We start from the raw sequence: 17,884 nt of genomic DNA, 5'->3' as shown, positions 1-17,884 counted from the left end.
TTAGATGCAAACCCAAACATGTGTTTTTCCTCAGATCACTTTCACTAATTTACTTACTTTATTATTGTGTTCCAGGGTAATTTTTTTCAGAACATTGGTTCCATCACTCTGTTTTCTGTATTTGGCACTGCAATATCAGCTTTCATTGTAGGTGGAGGAATTTATTTCCTGGGCCAGGTAAGAACAACTGCTTTGAAGCACTTAAATTTATCTGGCTTGCTCTTTGAAAGTCCATTTTTTCAAGGCGGACAAACATAGTGCAAGTGAATTCCTGGGTCACAAAGTCCAGTTCTCTGCTATCACTATTTCTAGTATTAAACTTATTTGTTCTTCTGTCAATAACTTTTTTTGCTTCTCTGCTTTGGGGTTTTCCCATTGATTAGATACAGACATAGATAATTATATTTTCTCTCAGACTTCATGCTGGTAGGGCAAACAATCATGGATTTCCTCTTTGCCTGTCAGATTGCCATTCCTTTGAATGCCTTAGTTACTCTACGTGCCTGTGTCTGTCCCAGTTTCATCTGGTCTTCCCTGATTTTGAGTGACCAGAATTGTAGCAGTAGATCACTGTTGGAGGGCAGTGTTAGATTGGGTAGCATCGCTACTGTGATTTTTTTCATTATAACGAAATTAGGATTTGATTAATAGTTTCATTTTTTTAAAACAGCAGAAAAACACAGTTGATTGTGGTTTTTTTTTTTTTTTTTTTGTGTTTTACCTATTCTTTCAGGCTGATGTAATTTATAAACTCAACATGACAGACAGGTAAGCTCTTGGGGAATGGTGTAGTATATGAAATGAAGCATTCTTCAAGATAACTATATATGGGAAATGCACTGTAGCTGGCCAGCTCTTCTGGTTATTGTTTAGACTGCTTAGATTCAACATGGTGTATGAACACTTCTAAACTGTATTTATTGCAGCCTTATTTCCAAATAGTATTCTGTGCTCAGTGATTTTTCTAGACAGGAAAGATGCTGGGTTTTCTAACCAACCTTTAAAGTTAAAATAAGTAGCCTTTGATTAGCTGGTATTATTAATATATATGATAATGGCATAACTTCCTTGTCCAAATCTTCTCTTAAAAGACAGAATGAATTTTTCAGTATCAATAATGTAGACTTTTCAAGAACTTGGTAAAGGATCTAATCAGGTTTTTAGGAGTACCCCACCCTACCATTAAATAAAGTTCATTCCTGGTTTATTTGGGTTTTTTGTTTGTTTGTTTATTGTATAGCCAATACAGCACTTTTCTGTTAAAATCCATAAATAAATTGGGTGGCAAGCAAGAAACATAACAAGAAAACATGCAGGAACAGCAAAAATCTTCCTTACTTGGTTCCAGTGTTTGACTTTACGCAGCTGAGCAGTTCCATTGCCTCTGTATTGTCTATCTGTGGATTCCAAAGTAATGAAGTTTTAGTAGTTCCCTTTAAATGTTCCTCTCTAGTACTCCTGAACAGGTGACACTATGCATGATACATGGCTTGGGCTGTGTCTGTAAAGTTGTTTGGTTTCCTCTGATTTTTTCTTATTTAGTTGGGTTAAGACTTTGATACTGTTGTTGAGAGATGGGAGATAGATATTTCTCCAACACGTCTTCCAGCTGGGGAATAACTTTACTCTTTGATATATCAGTAAAAGAAAAACATTTCCCTTTAGTCACTACAAGTTCTTATGAATGGGAAGAGAGCATAACTTTTCACTGTGTAGAAACTGTAACACATAATGTCTTTGTTACTAGTTGTTCATATAAGTTTACTAGGTACATACTTTTCTTTCATCTAGTTTTCTTTTTTGTTTTGTGTTCTCCCAGTTTTGCATTTGGCTCTTTAATATCTGCAGTTGATCCTGTGGCTACTATTGCCATTTTCAATGCCCTCAATGTGGATCCCGTACTTAACATGTTGGTTTTTGGAGAAAGCATTCTCAATGATGCGGTCTCTATTGTCTTGACCAAGTAAGTGCATTTGAACTACATGCGTTTATGGAAACAGCAACCACGTTATTTTCTGTTAATTAGTTATTCAGATATACAGTAATTCTTCCATCTCCATTTGGAACAAATCATGTATTTCTGGTGTAAAGCTGAATTTTGTATGATCCTTTGTTAAAAGCAATCCATAACATAAACTGCATAGGCAGAGAGAGTAAATGGATGTCTTACTACCACTACCTCTGTGCCTCATCTCATTGACCCCAGATAACTGATTGCTTTCTAAGTCCATACGTTTACCAGCTCTCTTTCCATCTGAGGGTCCTGACAACAGAAAACCAACATGTGTCCTTTCAGGCTTGCACAAAAATATTTACCTTGCCAAATACGCAACTGTGTCTCCTGTATCATTGGCTTATACCGAGAGTCACGCTTCAGTTTGGGGGGCGTGAGGGAGATACATCAACATCCATGCAATAGTTTTATATTTATGTTAGGGCTATCACAGGGGAAAAACAACATCCAATATCCTTATCCTTTGCCCATGATAATTCTTTGGGGCTGAAAGAGTAAAAAAAATAATAGATGTATCTTCATGTTATTGCTGAAGTCAATAGACCTGACTATGAATGTATAGAAGGAGCAGATCTACTAAGAAGGTAGTGAAGTCACTCATTTTTCAGTGAACTAATTGCTTTTAATGCAGTCATTGTTCTTTTACGGAAGACCATAAAGGCTAACAGCAGTCAAAAGGAATGCTAGTTAGAATCCATGTCGTCTTTGCATGGAATTCTATGAAATAGATTCCTTCCTGAAATTGAGAGACTTCTCCCCTTTCCTCCTAAGAGCTTCTTTGTTTTTCTTCAGTGACCTTCCTGTCTGTCATCCACACTTAAATATTTGATGGGAGGTCTTCCTGTTCATTTGTTCTTCTCTGAGCATCACATGATCCGTCTCTTCTTTTTCATGCCCTGAGTTTTTACCACTGCAAAATGTGTTTTCTTCTCCTTTTCAAAGTTTGAAAATTGTTTTGTAATACTGGGCATTATCATAGCCTATTTACGCCATTCTGGGGATTCTTCAGAAGAGCAATGCTGGATTTCCAGATTTTTAGCAGAATTAGGTTTCCCTTTGGGGATTACACTAAGACTTGATTTAACATCTTTTGACATTCCTCTTGTTATATATATCACAGTAAAAGCCTTTTAAGAGTGGTAGCAGCAAAGAAATGGAAGTTGTCTTTGTTGTTGTTCTCAAAAGATGCTTGGTATTTTTGGATCCAGGCTTAGAATTTATAACTGTTTCTTTTTATTCACTTTTTAATTATATCTAGCACAGCAGAAGGTTTGACAAGAGAAAATATGTCAGATGTAAGTGGATGGCAAACCTTTCTACAGGCACTGGGATACTTTCTTAAGATGTTCTTTGGCTCTGCAGCGCTTGGCACACTTACTGGTCTTATTTCTGCATTAATATCCTTTTTTAATATTGGTGATATACATGTATAAATTGGTGAACTTCAGCATTCTAATAGTATTTTTCTTTTTCCGTCTTCTCCAGCATTTCTTAGAGGATATTTCTTATTAGACATTTTGATGGCTGAGGATTTTCTCATGCTCATTTTGGTTTTACGTTAGTGTGCATGGGTACATATTAAAAAGTTGCATCACATTTTTATGAACATAATTAAGGTCTGAAATGCTGTATAGTAGCTTATATTACGTGCATTGGAGTGTTATAAAATATGGTAATTGTTTTGTAAATTCAAAATGCATTCATTCCATTTCAGTACTGATCCATTTTTACAAGCATATGGCTCCTTTTTTACATACATAAAACAGTTAATTAAAAAGGAAAAAAAAAAAAAGCTGCTTTTCCCGAGGGCTTTTGAGTCAGACCAGCTCATTTGTCCCTATGTATCGTATTCAGGCAGCTGAATACAGATACTGTTGTGTTTGGATTTGTGTTGAGTTATATTTTGCCTTTTCCACTTCCATGAATTGGTTGCTAAACAACCCAGAAGCTTCTCTGCTGATATAAGGGTGTTTGTTGTAAGTCAGACACCTTTGTTACTTTTCAGAGCTTGTTTAATGTTAACATTGACTTCACTGTAGGTAATCTTTTGTGCTAGGCTTGCACAACAGTTATTCATGTCATCTGGGACATGCTGTTAAGCACTTTGTGAATAACAAGAACAGAGTGTTTGATTGCATATAGACATATTTCTTCTCTTGGTTCGTTAGCCTGATTCCATGAACTTTTAAATTATTCCATAGATCATAACAAAAGAGGGAGACAGATGTTCAACACTTCTTTCACTGATAGCTAAATGTTGTTAAGACAAAGAGAAAAGCAGCTTATTTGCCCTATTACGGTTATTTGTGCCTCAAAGTATTGGATTTACCCTAAGCATGCAAAATTTCAGTGCAGCAAAGGACATATCTTATTAGTTGCCAGCAGATAAATATAGTTGAAGGTTGTTGCTGGTTCATGACCCAGGAGGAATGTGAACTTCCATGTCACATCTAATCCTCTGAATTTTTAACAAAGATAGTAGGTGGAGTATTTTAAGTGTTAAGGCAAGGATGTGATTGAAGAAATATCCTCACTGTTAATATTACTGCAAATCTGTCCTATCCATTTGGAAGTAACTAGAAGTCTAGGGACTGAACAGAGAAGATTGCTTGCGTGCTTAGTGTGGCAAATAACAATGTCTGAGGCAAAATCCACTTGTACTTGGCAGCTGTGCTACAGAACTGTGCGCAAGATGCAAAGCAGAACTTGGGGCCCTTGACAAATGTCCATGTTTATGACCACAAATGTAAAGTTTTAAATGTCTTGAGTATCAAAAGGACATTATTTTTGTTCAAACATAAATGAGAGCTATTATACTTTCAATTTGCTGTTTCATAGCTCTCCCCTATTTTTAGAAAAGCCTTTACTATGTAATGATTCTCTGTGGATTTTTTGCACTAGTTTTGGAGCAGACATTTCAAAGACTGAACGTGTAGGGAAATGGCCCTTCTAGATCCAAACAAACAGTTTGGCATGTTGTTATCAGTACTGTATAGGTACATCAGTAGCAGATGTTTCCTGTCTCTAGGTCTGTCCATTCTGATAGACTTCTACCAGCAGTAGCTTCTATAAGAAACACTTCTCACAAGAAATTATTAATCTTTCCATACTTGAGTCAAAGGCCAATGTGTAGACTTTATTAGCTATTCAATGGATGAGTACATTAAGCATAACCATGGTTTTGTAATGGAATGACACATTTAAATTTTTCTTTGAAAATTTTTTTATTTACTTTTTCCATAACATTTTCATGTGTACGTGCTAAAGCACATTGATTTAAGGAAGACACCCTCCCTAGAGTTTGGGATGATGATTATCTTCGCTTACCTTCCTTATGGACTTGCAGAAGGTATCTCACTCTCAGGTGAGCAGCAAAATGAGTATGTGCCTTTTTTTTTGATAAATTTAGGGAGTAGGTATTATTTGTGTCTAAGAGGGCCCCTGGTTTTTTTAGTGTTTTCTCATTTAGCCTATGCTTTTGCTTTTAACTTTGACTTAAAGAAACACTTCTTATCTGCTTCATGTTACAAAAGTATAGAAAAGGTAACTGCAGTTTTCATAAGCATTACATTAGCCAGTGTAAATACTAGTATTCTCCCCAGTTATCTCTTCCTAACACAGAATTAAAATTTCAGCTGCACACTGTAGATCTCAGTCATGTCAGTTAACTTAGATAATGTCCACCCTACTACCCTGTAGCCGTTTTTCTGCGTGTCCTTCCGTGCCATTGGGGAAATCAGCTGAGTGTTGTATATATCTCTGAATACTTGGTAGAAGTTTTGCAGAAGGCCACAAGAAGAGGCTTACCAGTGAACTTCTTCCATCATTCTGTAGAATCAAGTACAAAGAGAGGGTCCAGTCCTGCTGGATGCCCAATGTCTCTGACCTTTGCCAATTTAAGTGGTCTTTTTAAGGCAATCAGCTTCCCGTCTCATTTCTCAAAGGAAAGTGGGAAGGAATGCAGCAGTTAGTATAATTCAAATAGCTAGGGGATCTGCTTGGTTCTTTTTTCTTGGGTTGTTTTTTCTTTAAGTGCATTAAAAGATGTATTTGCTCTACAACTTGGACTGTGTAAGAACGTTACAAGTTTGTGAGGAGTAGTAGCAGGACTAGAATTCTTGTAAATGAGCTGCAGGTATGAAATCAGACTTTCTGAAAATGTACATGTGAGCTAATGGGAACATTTTGGAATGGATCTGTAGCAGTGTATATCAGTATACCTTCACTGGTATTAGTGGAGTTGTATTTTTTTATATGTGTGAAGATGTGGCCTGTAATGGTAGTTACACAATCAAGATGTAGAATCCTAATGCAAACATTCCATTCTGCCCACTTGCATCCAGAACTACTCTGGATGTGTGTATAGGCCAACACATATGTAGCGGAATGAAATTACATGAAACCTGAGCAAGCAGTTTGATATGTTAAAATATTTGTATTGCTGTAAAAACAAGTTTTGCTTTGTGAGAAGATTATTCTGGAGGGTCTCAGCATGTGACCTTTTCTATTTCTAATTTATATTGCTTATTAATATAAAATTATAATAAAATATTGCAGAATTACAGTGCCATTGCATTATATAACCAACACATGTTGGTATACAATGAAAAAGAATTTACAGTAAGATTCCTAGTTAGTTACTCTCAGGATGATAGAGGTTCTTCGTCATTTTATTTGTGAAGACAACCTCTCTAATTTGCTCAAGTGCCTTCAAGAATGACTTCTCAGGAAATAATAAACTTTGAATGACCTTAGTCAGGTCACCTCTGTGTTTCAAACAAAGGATTCTTTTGACTGTACCTCAGCTGTTCTAATCCTCGCAGTTGTGTTCATCTGGGCCACTCCTGGGCACGTAGCTCCAGCCAAATACTTCTCGTCTTTTAAACTTCCCTTGTTTTGGGCAGAGCAGGCATGCTCGCACATGACATCCTGTCCTCTTGAGCTCTGCATCGCAACTGAATTCTTTTGGGTTATATTGTCAGTTTTGGTCAGTTATTTCCTCACAAGGTGTACTGTAGTTGTTCAAGTGGACTGCTAAATTTTTCCACAATCCTAACCATCATCTCAAATTACATGCTTTGCAGGTGTAAGTCTATGCAGCAGCCATGGAAATGCTTAAAACTTCCCTTTAAGATGCCCAGCTCCCTGTGAACAGGGAACAACTGACAGCATCTGTGATATGTCTTGAGCAGTTAGCGAAATAGGTTGAAATTCAGATTCTTCCCATAAATAACCAAGAGCTGGGAAGCAAAGTAGATGGAAAAAATCCCTAACACAAAGCAAAGATTTGTGAAATACAGTGAAATCTGAGGTAGCTGTTGTGCCCTGTGATACCATTGCTGTAACGCTGTCCAAGCTGTGCGTGTCATTAGGGCAACTGAATTCTGTAATGGAAAATTTGGTGGCTTTTGCCATAGTTGATAGCTGAGATTAATCTTTGTAGTAACTTACAGCAGATGGTTTAGTGACCCTTTCTCTGGAGGCAAGGGACATTCTGCACAGTAGCGTTCCTTGCAGGCCCTACATATCAGGCGGTACCTTACGGTTGGACTTGATGATCTTAAAGGTCTTTTCCAACCTAAATGATTCTATGATTCCTACAAAAGTAATTTTTGCCCTGAATTCTCAAGTCTCAATAGCTTTTCTTATTCTCAGATTGATAGAAAATTGGGGGTACACCTGTGCGTGCTATTCGTTCTTAATTTTTTATGGTATTAGATGTGGTGCACCATACTGGAGTGGATTCGCACCCATGCCCTGTTGGTCTCATTCTACTTCTGGTGGAGTGACTGGGCCTGGCTGATCAGCAGGTAGGAGAGAATGACACACTTCCTGGAAGAACTGAATTGTACAGTTCTCTAGCCCGGCTATTCTCAAATTGTTTGTATTCTTCTTTTGATGTCATCTCTCTACCTGTTAGAGAGTTAAAAGCAGGAAAGACACTCAAAAATTGGCTTTTTATTTCCCTCACTTTTATGGGAAAACGTCACATAACAGGGATTAATTCTAGCTTGCAAGTGACCTATACTGGACCTCCTAGTATTTAATATGACCAGTGGAATGAGACCAGTATGAATAACAATGGTAGTAAAAACCTCACTTAGTGCTTCATAAGCTTTTGCGTTAGTAAGGGCTATAAACAGAAGTATTTGCAGAGTGCAAACTATTCTTCTTCTGTTGACTGCCACATTTTTATCTACAGGTATCATGGCAATCCTCTTCTCTGGCATCGTGATGTCTCACTATACACACCATAACTTGTCCCCGGTCACACAGATTTTAATGCAGCAGACACTGAGAACTGTTGCTTTCATGTGTGGTAGGTGCTGCCTACAATTAATATCTAATATTAATAGTTTAAAATTTTATGTGCCTGAAATGGTGATGCTGATGGGAGCAGCAGAGGTGTGAATTCTCTTCTAGCCATTTATATGTCAGGGGTACCTGTCTTTAAGAGAAGAATTCCTCATAGTGGAGGCTGGGAGGCAGTCAAAGTCACCTTTCCTGTCATACTGGATAAAACATACAGTAAATCTCTCTCTCCCATCCTGCAGGCTCCTGCTAAGATTTGCCACAAGATTGATAACTGAATAGAGATCTCTGATTCCTATATTCCTCTGGAATATTTTTAGTTTTAGGAGATGGATTTTTAGCAGTATTTTTTAAAATGGTTTTGGATGTAAAAAGCTACTTGCAAAAACAATAGCTTCACAACTTGAGAAGTTTTTGGAAGTAGTGATACAAGCAGCTCAGAGTCCCGTAGGCTTTCCGTTTCCTTTTACAAGCCAAACTTTCAAAGAAATTACGTGCTTCCGTATTACAAATACATCCCATTTTAGGGGATGGCATGAATGTGTTCCTATTGTTTGCATATTTGAACACGGCCAGGGAGTGGCCTTGCTGGAAACTAAACTTAACCACTCATTACCTGAGCACCAGCAGCTCATCAGGATCTGCTCTTAGTCTGTTAAAAATTCTAAAGCAGCATGTATTAATTCAAGTCACTGTAAAGGAGTTATTTAAGATACTGTGCAATTTCGTACACGTTTGCAGCAGGTTTTGAACATGCAAATATATGTAGCCAGTACCCAAAGCATGACCAAACAATGTCTTATGCTGCCGTAACTCAGGTATTGCTATTGTCTGTTCAAAAGCATCCTGTTTTTAACTGCCTTTATGATAAGGAACCTACCTTGCTAGGATAGCAGTGAAGTGACGAAACATCTTGTGGTTCTCTGATGGTAATGGGTTGGTGCTGTGGAAATAAAATGTTTGGATTACTGTGGTGGTTGGGCAGTGGTGGTACTATTTCAGATTTGCAGACATCATTTCTAGAGGTTATTAGAATATACGAGGGTCGTTAGATCATACAGTGCAGTATTTTATTACAAAGTAAGTCATGAACTGCTGCCGTTTATAAGAATTTAATGAATACTTTATAATAGTGTTCAACTTGCAATATATGAGATTGTGCCTGACATTTCAGTTTTATATAGAATCTGATTCGAAGCTACGGAAGTCATTAGTAGTTGCTCCAGTAGCTTGCGTTCTGCAGCTTGTCCTATATTCCTCAAGTAAAAAATTCCTCAGCCTTTAGAACAAGGTTTTGCTAGCTTTGTTCATACTCATCAGTAATTTACAGCTGAAAAAAGCCTACACACACAGACTAAGGTGCTGTCCACTGAGAGCGAGAGTGGAAGAACCTGGCCTTTTGCATAATGACATTTGTCCTATTTTGTGCATTCAAAAGTCAGGAAATACTATTTTATGTACTGTATGTAGTAACTTATAATAGGAGTAGAAAAGGTTTTATAGATTTTTTTATTTAAGATGTGATTTCTCTTTTTCAGAAACATGTGTTTTTGCATTTCTTGGCCTGTCAATTTTTAGTTTTCCTCACAAGTTTGAAATGTCCTTTGTCATCTGGTGCATAGTAGGTATTTACTTTCTTCCATACTTGTTTAGATGCGTTTTTGGTATTGGGGAGGGGGGAAAAACCTTACAGTTAAAATATTTTAGAATAGTTGTTATGTTTTATAGGTTTTTATGAAAATATTTTTATATATTGCACGAAGTTAACTCTCACTAATAGCATGAAATTACTATTCTTTTTCTCAGCACTTTGGTGTACAAGTACATCAGTCTTTAAGGAATTCTAGTTTGCTGTTACTTTGAAGCCCTTCTGTATAAGATTAGTAAAAACAAGAAAAAGAATCTTGCTTGTTTTAGATTTATAATAAAATAAAAGAAATCTCAAAAGACTTTGAGATTATTATACATGCCACTTTATTCCAGAAGATATTTTACTAGAAAACAATCCTGAGTTTTTACATATCTTTAGCTTCATATGAATGATTTGTGTGAATGGGCAGATCGTAGAAACTACAGTGCAAACTAGTATCAAACTCTGCTCCAGTTCATCTTCCCGGGACTACAGCTTTCAAGTCGTTCTCTCCTGTATATCGTAGCAGTTTGTTTACATAAACCAATTTAGTCCATACGTCACTTCTTCACTCTGAGCTCACCTTCTTCAGAGGAAAACCTTACTCAAACCTTCTCCAATGTGTATTCATTCTTTGACCCATTCTTAATTCTTTTACTTTCATTCTCTATTTCAGTGTAGCTTTATGTAGTGGAACTTTGAATTATGTTTCACATGGGGTTACCTACATGTATTGCTATTATAATTGTTTAATATAGGCATGAAAAAGACATGTTCTATATCTAGACATATAGACACGTTCTCTTTTGCAGAGTCAAAAGAGGGAAATGTGAATCTGTTTCCAGTCGCATACAGCAACGTATACTAGCACATCTTAGTCCATGGTTCAAGGGAAGAATTGTTATCTACAATTTACAGACAGCGATATCAGCATAGGGAACTGCTCTCATTGCATTACACCCAACTTCCTTATCCAATATATATCTAAGGTGTGACACTTCCTTCTACATAGCATTGCCCTCACAGGCGTAATGCAAATTGTGTAATTTTGGGGTGATTCATAAAGGAAAGCAGCACAGCCCTTCAAGGATCCTGCTGACTAATTCTAGGATATTTACCTTATCAGGTTCTGATTGTGGAGGAGCTTAAAAGCAATGCCATTCTGAAAACCTTTGCATTTCTGAGTTAAAGTTTTCACTGTATTTGTTCATTATCTGCCATTAAATTAATAGTACTTCCCCCCCACCCCAAAATGTTGCTTCAGTGTGTGGTATATTTTATGCCCATACCCAGGGAGGTGTTGAGGAACCGGATTACATGCTATTTGTTTGGCTTCTGGCCTTTTTCTCTGAGGAACTGGTCCGTGGGGAGACAACAGAAATGTCTTATTGCCTCTTAGCTGCTGCACCAAGGGAATGATTAAAGGAGCTGAACCGAGGAGAACTTTTACCCCAAGTAATTCTTGGTCTCCCTGGAATGCCTCTTGGGTTTCATTTATTTATTATAAGTAAAGTAGTGTCTGGTCTCTGTCAGTGACAAGTCTGGTTTAGTTTCAGTTAAGCAGTCAAAATGTTTAAAAAGTTAAATTCCACATTGACCTATGCTGAGAGATTTCTTTATGTTAGTTTAGCAGCACACCTACTTGCAAGACTTGTGAGTGAAAAGAGAGTATTCACCTTGCAACTGGGGCCTGCATGAATGTAACACATCAAATGGTCTTTTGCTTTTATTTCTGTTTTTCAGGTACTTGTTCTGTTTGGTAGAGCAGTGAATATTTTCCCACTTTCCTACCTACTCAACTTTTTCCGTGATCATAAAATCACCCCCAAAATGATGTTTATCATGTGGTTTAGTGGTAAGTTAAAGCTCAAGGTACGAAGAACTGGAAAAATATTTTATCTTTTTCATTGTGTGGGCTTCTCTGGGAAGAACTGTTTTTCCATGATGGAGCAAAACTCAGCTGAACATCTGCACTGTTCTCAAACCCAAGTGCAATAGATGTGTTCTCTTCCCCCTTTGTGCTAGAGGACTATGCAGTGGTGATCCCCACTAAAGCTTTTCTGCAAAGAGTCTACTTTTCTTTCTAGGTCTATCTAGCAACCTCACAGTTTGAACAACAGTATCTGAAGAGCTCAGATTCATTTTTGGGTGGTAATCAAATGATAGATAAATGGACATGGTATAAGATTGTAAAAATATTTTAAAGATGAAGAATTCCTGTTACCAGGCTGCTGAGGACCGATGCAGCTGTTGATTCACTTGTCATTGATTCACTGTTCTCTCTGATAAGGTTTACGTGGCGCAATTCCCTATGCCCTCAGCCTCCATTTGGGCTTGGAACCAATAGAGAAGCGGCAGCTCATTGGGACAACAACAATCATCATAGTATTGTTCACGATTTTGCTGCTGGGAGGAGGAACCATGCCCCTCATCAGACTGATTGACATTGAGGACTCCAAAGCACGCAAGAGGAACAAGAAGGACATTAATCTTAGCAAGACAGAGAAGATGGTTTGTTTTCATTTTTTATTCAGAGGATCACTGATTTTTTTCTTTTTTTAATTTTCACATTTTCCAAGACTAGTATATTATTTTTTACTAAAAAGTAAAATGAAAGCTAGGGGAAAAGCCAAGTTGGTAGGAAAAAGCCAAGCAATATAATTTTAAAATATCCCAAAGACAGAGGTCGGTTAGTGTTTACACAAAATAACTGTTTGGACAAAGGGAGGAGAAATAGTCTCTTAACTCAATCTAATTATAAATTGATCCATACAAATTAAAGTAACCCCTGCAAAAGCATAAAGCAGATGATACAGGATTGAGTCATATACAGAGGGAAAGTAGCTAGTACAGTGTGAGTCATGAATTAATCATAAAAGGCAGATGGGAATTATTTTGAAAAAGTCAAAGAAAAGGCCATGAGAAGGTGATAACAACAGCACCCTTCTGACTGGGTTTTATTTTAAAGCAATTTCCGGCTAAGCAAGAGTACTGAAGAAAACTAACAGCCAGTCTGAAACCTCAAGTGCAAAAGGCTGGAGTACATCAGGTATCCAGAGCATTTGCGTGTTTTTCCCCAAACCATCGAACAAGACATGCAGGGTGTCGCTCTGTAGGATTTGAAGAACAGCTCCACTTGGTGTCAGGTCTTCAGAATTACCTTACTCTGTCCACACAGGGAGTTGTGTACGGGGAGAGCACAGGGATAGGGTGTGTTCTGATACAGGGCTTGTTTTCCGTGAGTCAGTGACCTTACTGTTGCTTGCTGGATAAAATCATTGTCCAGCTCACAAGAGAAAACCTGCAAACTAGAAATCTGTTCTCAGCAATAGTAACAATACAAAATATGGAACGTTTGAGGTCATTTACCTTTCAGCATGAAAAGGGAAGCTAAGTGGCTCTGGGAATCAACAGCTGGACAGATTCATACAGCCATAAGCCCTGGTAGGCTGGGGTGATAATTTCCATGTTGTTCCAATATGGGAATTGGTTGTGAGAAGGGAGAGCACAGGGCAGGGGGCTGAAGCAAGCTGGAGGGATGACTGCCACATTTCTCAGGTGATTCCAGTATTTGTGACCTTTCTAGGGAAATACCATAGAATCCGAACATTTATCAGAGCTTACAGAGGAGGAATATGAAGCCCAGTACATAAAACGCCAGGACCTCAAAGGGTTTATGTGGTTTGATGCCAAGTATTTGAATCCTTTCTTCACCAGAAGACTCACACAAGAAGTAAGTCTTTCTTGTTTTCTTGAAGAAAAGAAACTGTGGTAGAGTTGGTTGTCATTTCACTCTGTACCATTCAAGGCTCATAGTGTAGCCATGCAACTTCTACATTAGGAAGAGTGAGCCATCTAATATATTACTTGTGCATATGGAGAGCAGCTGTAATGAAAAGCTGCACTGTAAAATTGCAGGTTGGATTAAATGAGCATCTCTCGGGGCTACCACAATTAAATTTTAAAAGGTGTTTGGATTTATTGAACTTGCCTTTAATCTTGCAGAGTACCATGAAGAGTATCAGAAGTTACTAGTTACTACTGTTGCTAGAAAAAGTTGCTGCCACTCATGCAGAGTTTTTAAAGTGCTATCACACAAAGTGGCTGCCTTTTACTGTACACGGTCCTGTGAATTCTGGAGTTGTGATTTTTCTGCAGAGTACAGTTTTTGTCTTGGAAATATGCACCAGAATTGCAGCTTTCACTTTTAAGACTTCTTCACTGGGAGACCAAGACTTTGAAGCTGTAAATGCAAAATGACACCTGACTGAACATGTAACTTAACACCAGGTGGCTCCAAGAGGTGTAAATACTATGCCATTTTCATTCCACACCTCAGAAACCTGAGACTTCTTGGCGGTATAATTCACTGTTTTTCCAATTTGCCATAGAATTAAGCATGCTGTGGAGTTGATCATTTTTTGTAAAGTGTGCACATTCCATCTTCCTAGGCTGCACAAATGTACAAATTTTCCTCTTGTTTTTTGACACCTTTCTTTTCAAAAGAATGCTTTCAGCTCTTTCCCGCAAAAGCTAAAGGCATTTTTTTGCAAAACCAAAAAGGAATCAAGAAGCCAGAGTAAGTATCTGATTTGTAGTTCGTAGGCAAAAGGACAGGCTGCCATCCAGATTGCAACCAAAGGCTAGAAAAATAAGTACGTGAATCACCAAAGCAAGCCACAAGCTTCCCACTGTCCCTGGGAACACATAGAGAGGAGTGAGATTCAAAGCCAGGCCATCCAGACAGCATTAGGATTGTTGAAACCCACAGAGCAGGACTGTCTGGAAAACACAGGTAAAAAATACCTGTCATCAGAAATACCATCCGTGGAAAGAATTAGTGATTGAACAGTTGATAAATATGTTCTCGTAGGAAACAGAATTGCTTTGCATGCTTAGAGACCAGAAGTGGATTATTTTCTAAGGAATATGTTAAATTAGTCTTTCTCTTTTGCTCTAGCACACAAGTAGTGTTGTAGCTAAGAAACTGTTCCGGTTTGCTTTTGCCTTAGGACTTGCATCACGGGCGCATACAGATGAAAACCCTCACAAACAAATGGTATGAAGAGGTCCGACAAGGACCCTCAGGATCTGAAGATGATGAGCAAGAGCTGCTATAGCAGGAGTGCAATGAATTTATCTTTAGAGCATTAGAAAGAGGATTTAAGTATCAAGAGTCTGACAGCACAGAAGCTGGAAAGCCAAGAACGAACTTTCTGATTTCGGGCATGTCTTGTGCTACATGTTTAGGTCTAACACCGCAGATCTACTGTGCTCCATATTACTAGTCAGTGGTGGAAACCCTTAAGTGTCAGACACTGGAGTGAATGTAGAACCTTCCGTTCAGATTTTACAGCATAGCAAATTTCATGCAGCCTATTGAAAAGCAGAAACACCTGCCATGAAATGACGACATTGTTTAATTGGGGGGGGGGGGGGTGTCTTCCTCCTGTTACAAAATCTGCTGTAAACATATGCTGAAGTACAGAGCCATTGTACGACTCTGCAAAACAGAATGAGTTGCACTTTACTTTTTTTTTTTTTATACATATATATATTCAATCACAGCATGGAGAGTGGAGAGTCTTGACAGTTTATACTGTGAATTTTTCAGCACTAGTAAGGGAATCTGACTGGAATAAATCTATAATTTATGGGATTTACACATTATGAATCCGGAGAAGATGCATACCTTGAGAAAAAGCAGATGTTGCACATACAAAGAAGCACCTCTGAAAACTGGTGATTTTGTGATTTAAGAAATTGTTGATTTCTATTTTATGGTTTGTGGGGTTTTTTTGTTTGGTTGGGTTTTTTTTGTACTGAGGTACCTAATCCACAGTACTGATTATAGCATGGTTTGGGGGAGTGAGGGATTGTATGACACAGTACAGAACTGCATTTGAAATTCTAGTTTTAATTTTTTTTTTTTTTCTTTGGCTAAAGCCAGTTGCAGTTGGGTTTCTGGAATTGGCAGTTGCTCCTTGCTGGCACTTTGGCTTCAAATCTTAGAAAACAGCAGCTTTTGTTTTGCCTAATTCATGAAGTGTCCCTAACACTCCAGAATTCTCTAGTGGAATTTTTAAGTTCTAGTGAAAGCAAAAGCAGCATTTTCCGTATCGTTCACTTGCTGAACTGAATGTGTACATGAGGAAGAAGAGTCTACAAAAATCTAATCCAGATACAGAAAGGTTAATATTGCACATTGCTGAAGTGGCCACTGTGGGAAGTGCCAAACAGCTTTCATTTCCTGTTTGTTAATATCATTTTTCTCTTCTGCTTACACTGTTTCAAAAATTAGCAGTATCATTTAACTTTTTCTACATGGCCTAGTCCGTTTGCTCAAAATTGCATACACCTGAACAGACGCGCAGTGTTTGTTAACACATTCGCTGTGGTTACACGCGGCAGTTTGCTCTCACTGCCAACCCAAATTCCTCACTAGTCGTGTGCATATTCACTGTTGAAATGTGAATTGTAATTCTGCATGTAAATCTGACATGCAAGTGCACAGGTTTGTTTCTGAAAGTGTGAGACACATATTTTTGGTCTGGTTTTGCTACTAAGTTTTTTAATCAACTGCTTACCTGCTGGGAGGAATAAAGGTTCAAGAATGTATTTAGAATCCTAACCTTGTGTTGTCTGAGCAGTTTTTCCAAAATAACACATCCTGGTACAGGATTCCCTTCTCCCCGTTTTTTCCCCTCCCTGTTCAAAGAGCTGCTCTCTGCTACTCCCAGAGCTGAAGCACGGACTGGTAGGAGTGCGAATGGGGCATGAACTTGGCTTCTGGTGTTGACCGGAAAGCAATCCATGCTTGCTTTATCCTTAGGAGAGGATCCGTGTAAAAATCGGACTTTTTCTTCACACTTCTAGAGACAGCAGTAGCCTTAATTACATCTTAGTCATCCATCCGCCTTACTCACTTTGAACATTTTGAGCCCAGGAGCTGGCTGGAAGGTCTCTGGGAGCTTCTCTTGTCATGGGCAGGTGTACATCCATCTAGATGCTATTACACTGGGCTTAGTGTTATGCCATAGTCGTGCTGAAATATAAAATGGCCTCTAATTTCTCTTGTTACTCTGGTGAAATAGGTCACCTGAGAAACAGCGGTCTGCACCGATAGATCAGCCCTCTGGGAACGTCCATCGAGGTAATTTGATCATTTCCTGCCCTCTGCTGGCAATTAGTGCTGGCGCGCCCGCAGCCAGGGAGAGCCATGTGCTGGGGAGAGCTGTACACATTAAATTGAAGCAATTAACTGATATAGCTAGAGCTAATGAAATCACTGTGAAGCAATTAAACTGAAGAAAGTTTGGATGGTTTAATTTAAAAGCAGCCATTCTAAAAGTTAAGAAAATAATTACATTTGTCAAAACTTGGAATTAAGACGGCTTTGTTCTCCCTCAAAATACGCACTAACTTCCTTATTTTGGAACCAATAGAAGAAGTTTTTACCATTATTTCAGTGACAGATTTTCATACTCGTTTATCAATACACTGACTTTCCTGTGACAGTCATTTCACAGTTTGGATTTCTTCACTTAAAGTAACATGCTTAGAAAAGAAAAACTAGCTATCTCCTTATTGACTTGCCTTGCAGTTACTTACATTTCCTATTTTATCGGGCCAATATTAAACTCTAGTCCTCTTTCCACAAGCACTAGCAGCCCCATCCTAACTTGGTGTCATCTGCAAATTTGTGCAAGTGGAAACTTGGGCTTTTTTTCTGCTCTGTTATATATGGAGCCACCAGGAAGTACAATGCAGATGTTACTAATTACAGAAGTCCTGAAGTTCTGCCAGGCTGCAAACCCAGTGGCTGTTTCTCTTGACGACTAAGGAGCCGTGCAAAGGAGAGGCAGGGGGAACCCAGAGCACAGCTCTTGGCGGCTCAGAGCCTCCCAGAAATTACTTTTCCCTCTTCT

General features: G+C 38.3%; 1 protein-coding gene across 3 annotated transcripts in view; it reads left to right on the top strand.

Annotated features, from left to right (window-relative positions):
- SLC9A8 (solute carrier family 9 member A8) overlaps positions 1–16,587 on the top strand; it is a 31,674-nt gene extending 15,087 nt beyond the window's left edge. For 2 of the 3 annotated variants that reach the window (XM_075721288.1, XM_075721289.1), the window contains 11 exons: positions 76–177; positions 734–768; positions 1,820–1,963; positions 3,273–3,411; positions 5,273–5,378; positions 8,217–8,333; positions 9,865–9,947; positions 11,700–11,811; positions 12,247–12,467; positions 13,543–13,689; positions 14,969–16,587. In XM_075721288.1, coding sequence (XP_075577403.1) covers positions 76–177; positions 734–768; positions 1,820–1,963; positions 3,273–3,411; positions 5,273–5,378; positions 8,217–8,333; positions 9,865–9,947; positions 11,700–11,811; positions 12,247–12,467; positions 13,543–13,689; positions 14,969–15,076 — 1,314 coding nt within the window. In that variant the 3' untranslated portion in view covers positions 15,077–16,587. The remainder of the gene's footprint in view (positions 1–75; positions 178–733; positions 769–1,819; positions 1,964–3,272; positions 3,412–5,272; positions 5,379–8,216; positions 8,334–9,864; positions 9,948–11,699; positions 11,812–12,246; positions 12,468–13,542; positions 13,690–14,968) is intronic. The other variant, XM_075721290.1, reaches the window with a different exon arrangement.
- Positions 16,588–17,884: the final 1,297 nt, after the last annotated feature.

This window comes from Pelecanus crispus, chromosome 14 (genome assembly GCF_030463565.1).
Source record: "Pelecanus crispus isolate bPelCri1 chromosome 14, bPelCri1.pri, whole genome shotgun sequence".
Lineage (NCBI taxonomy): Eukaryota > Metazoa > Chordata > Aves > Pelecaniformes > Pelecanidae > Pelecanus > Pelecanus crispus.
Note: the sequence above shows the minus strand (reverse complement) of the source record. Positions and strands in the feature narration are given on the sequence as shown.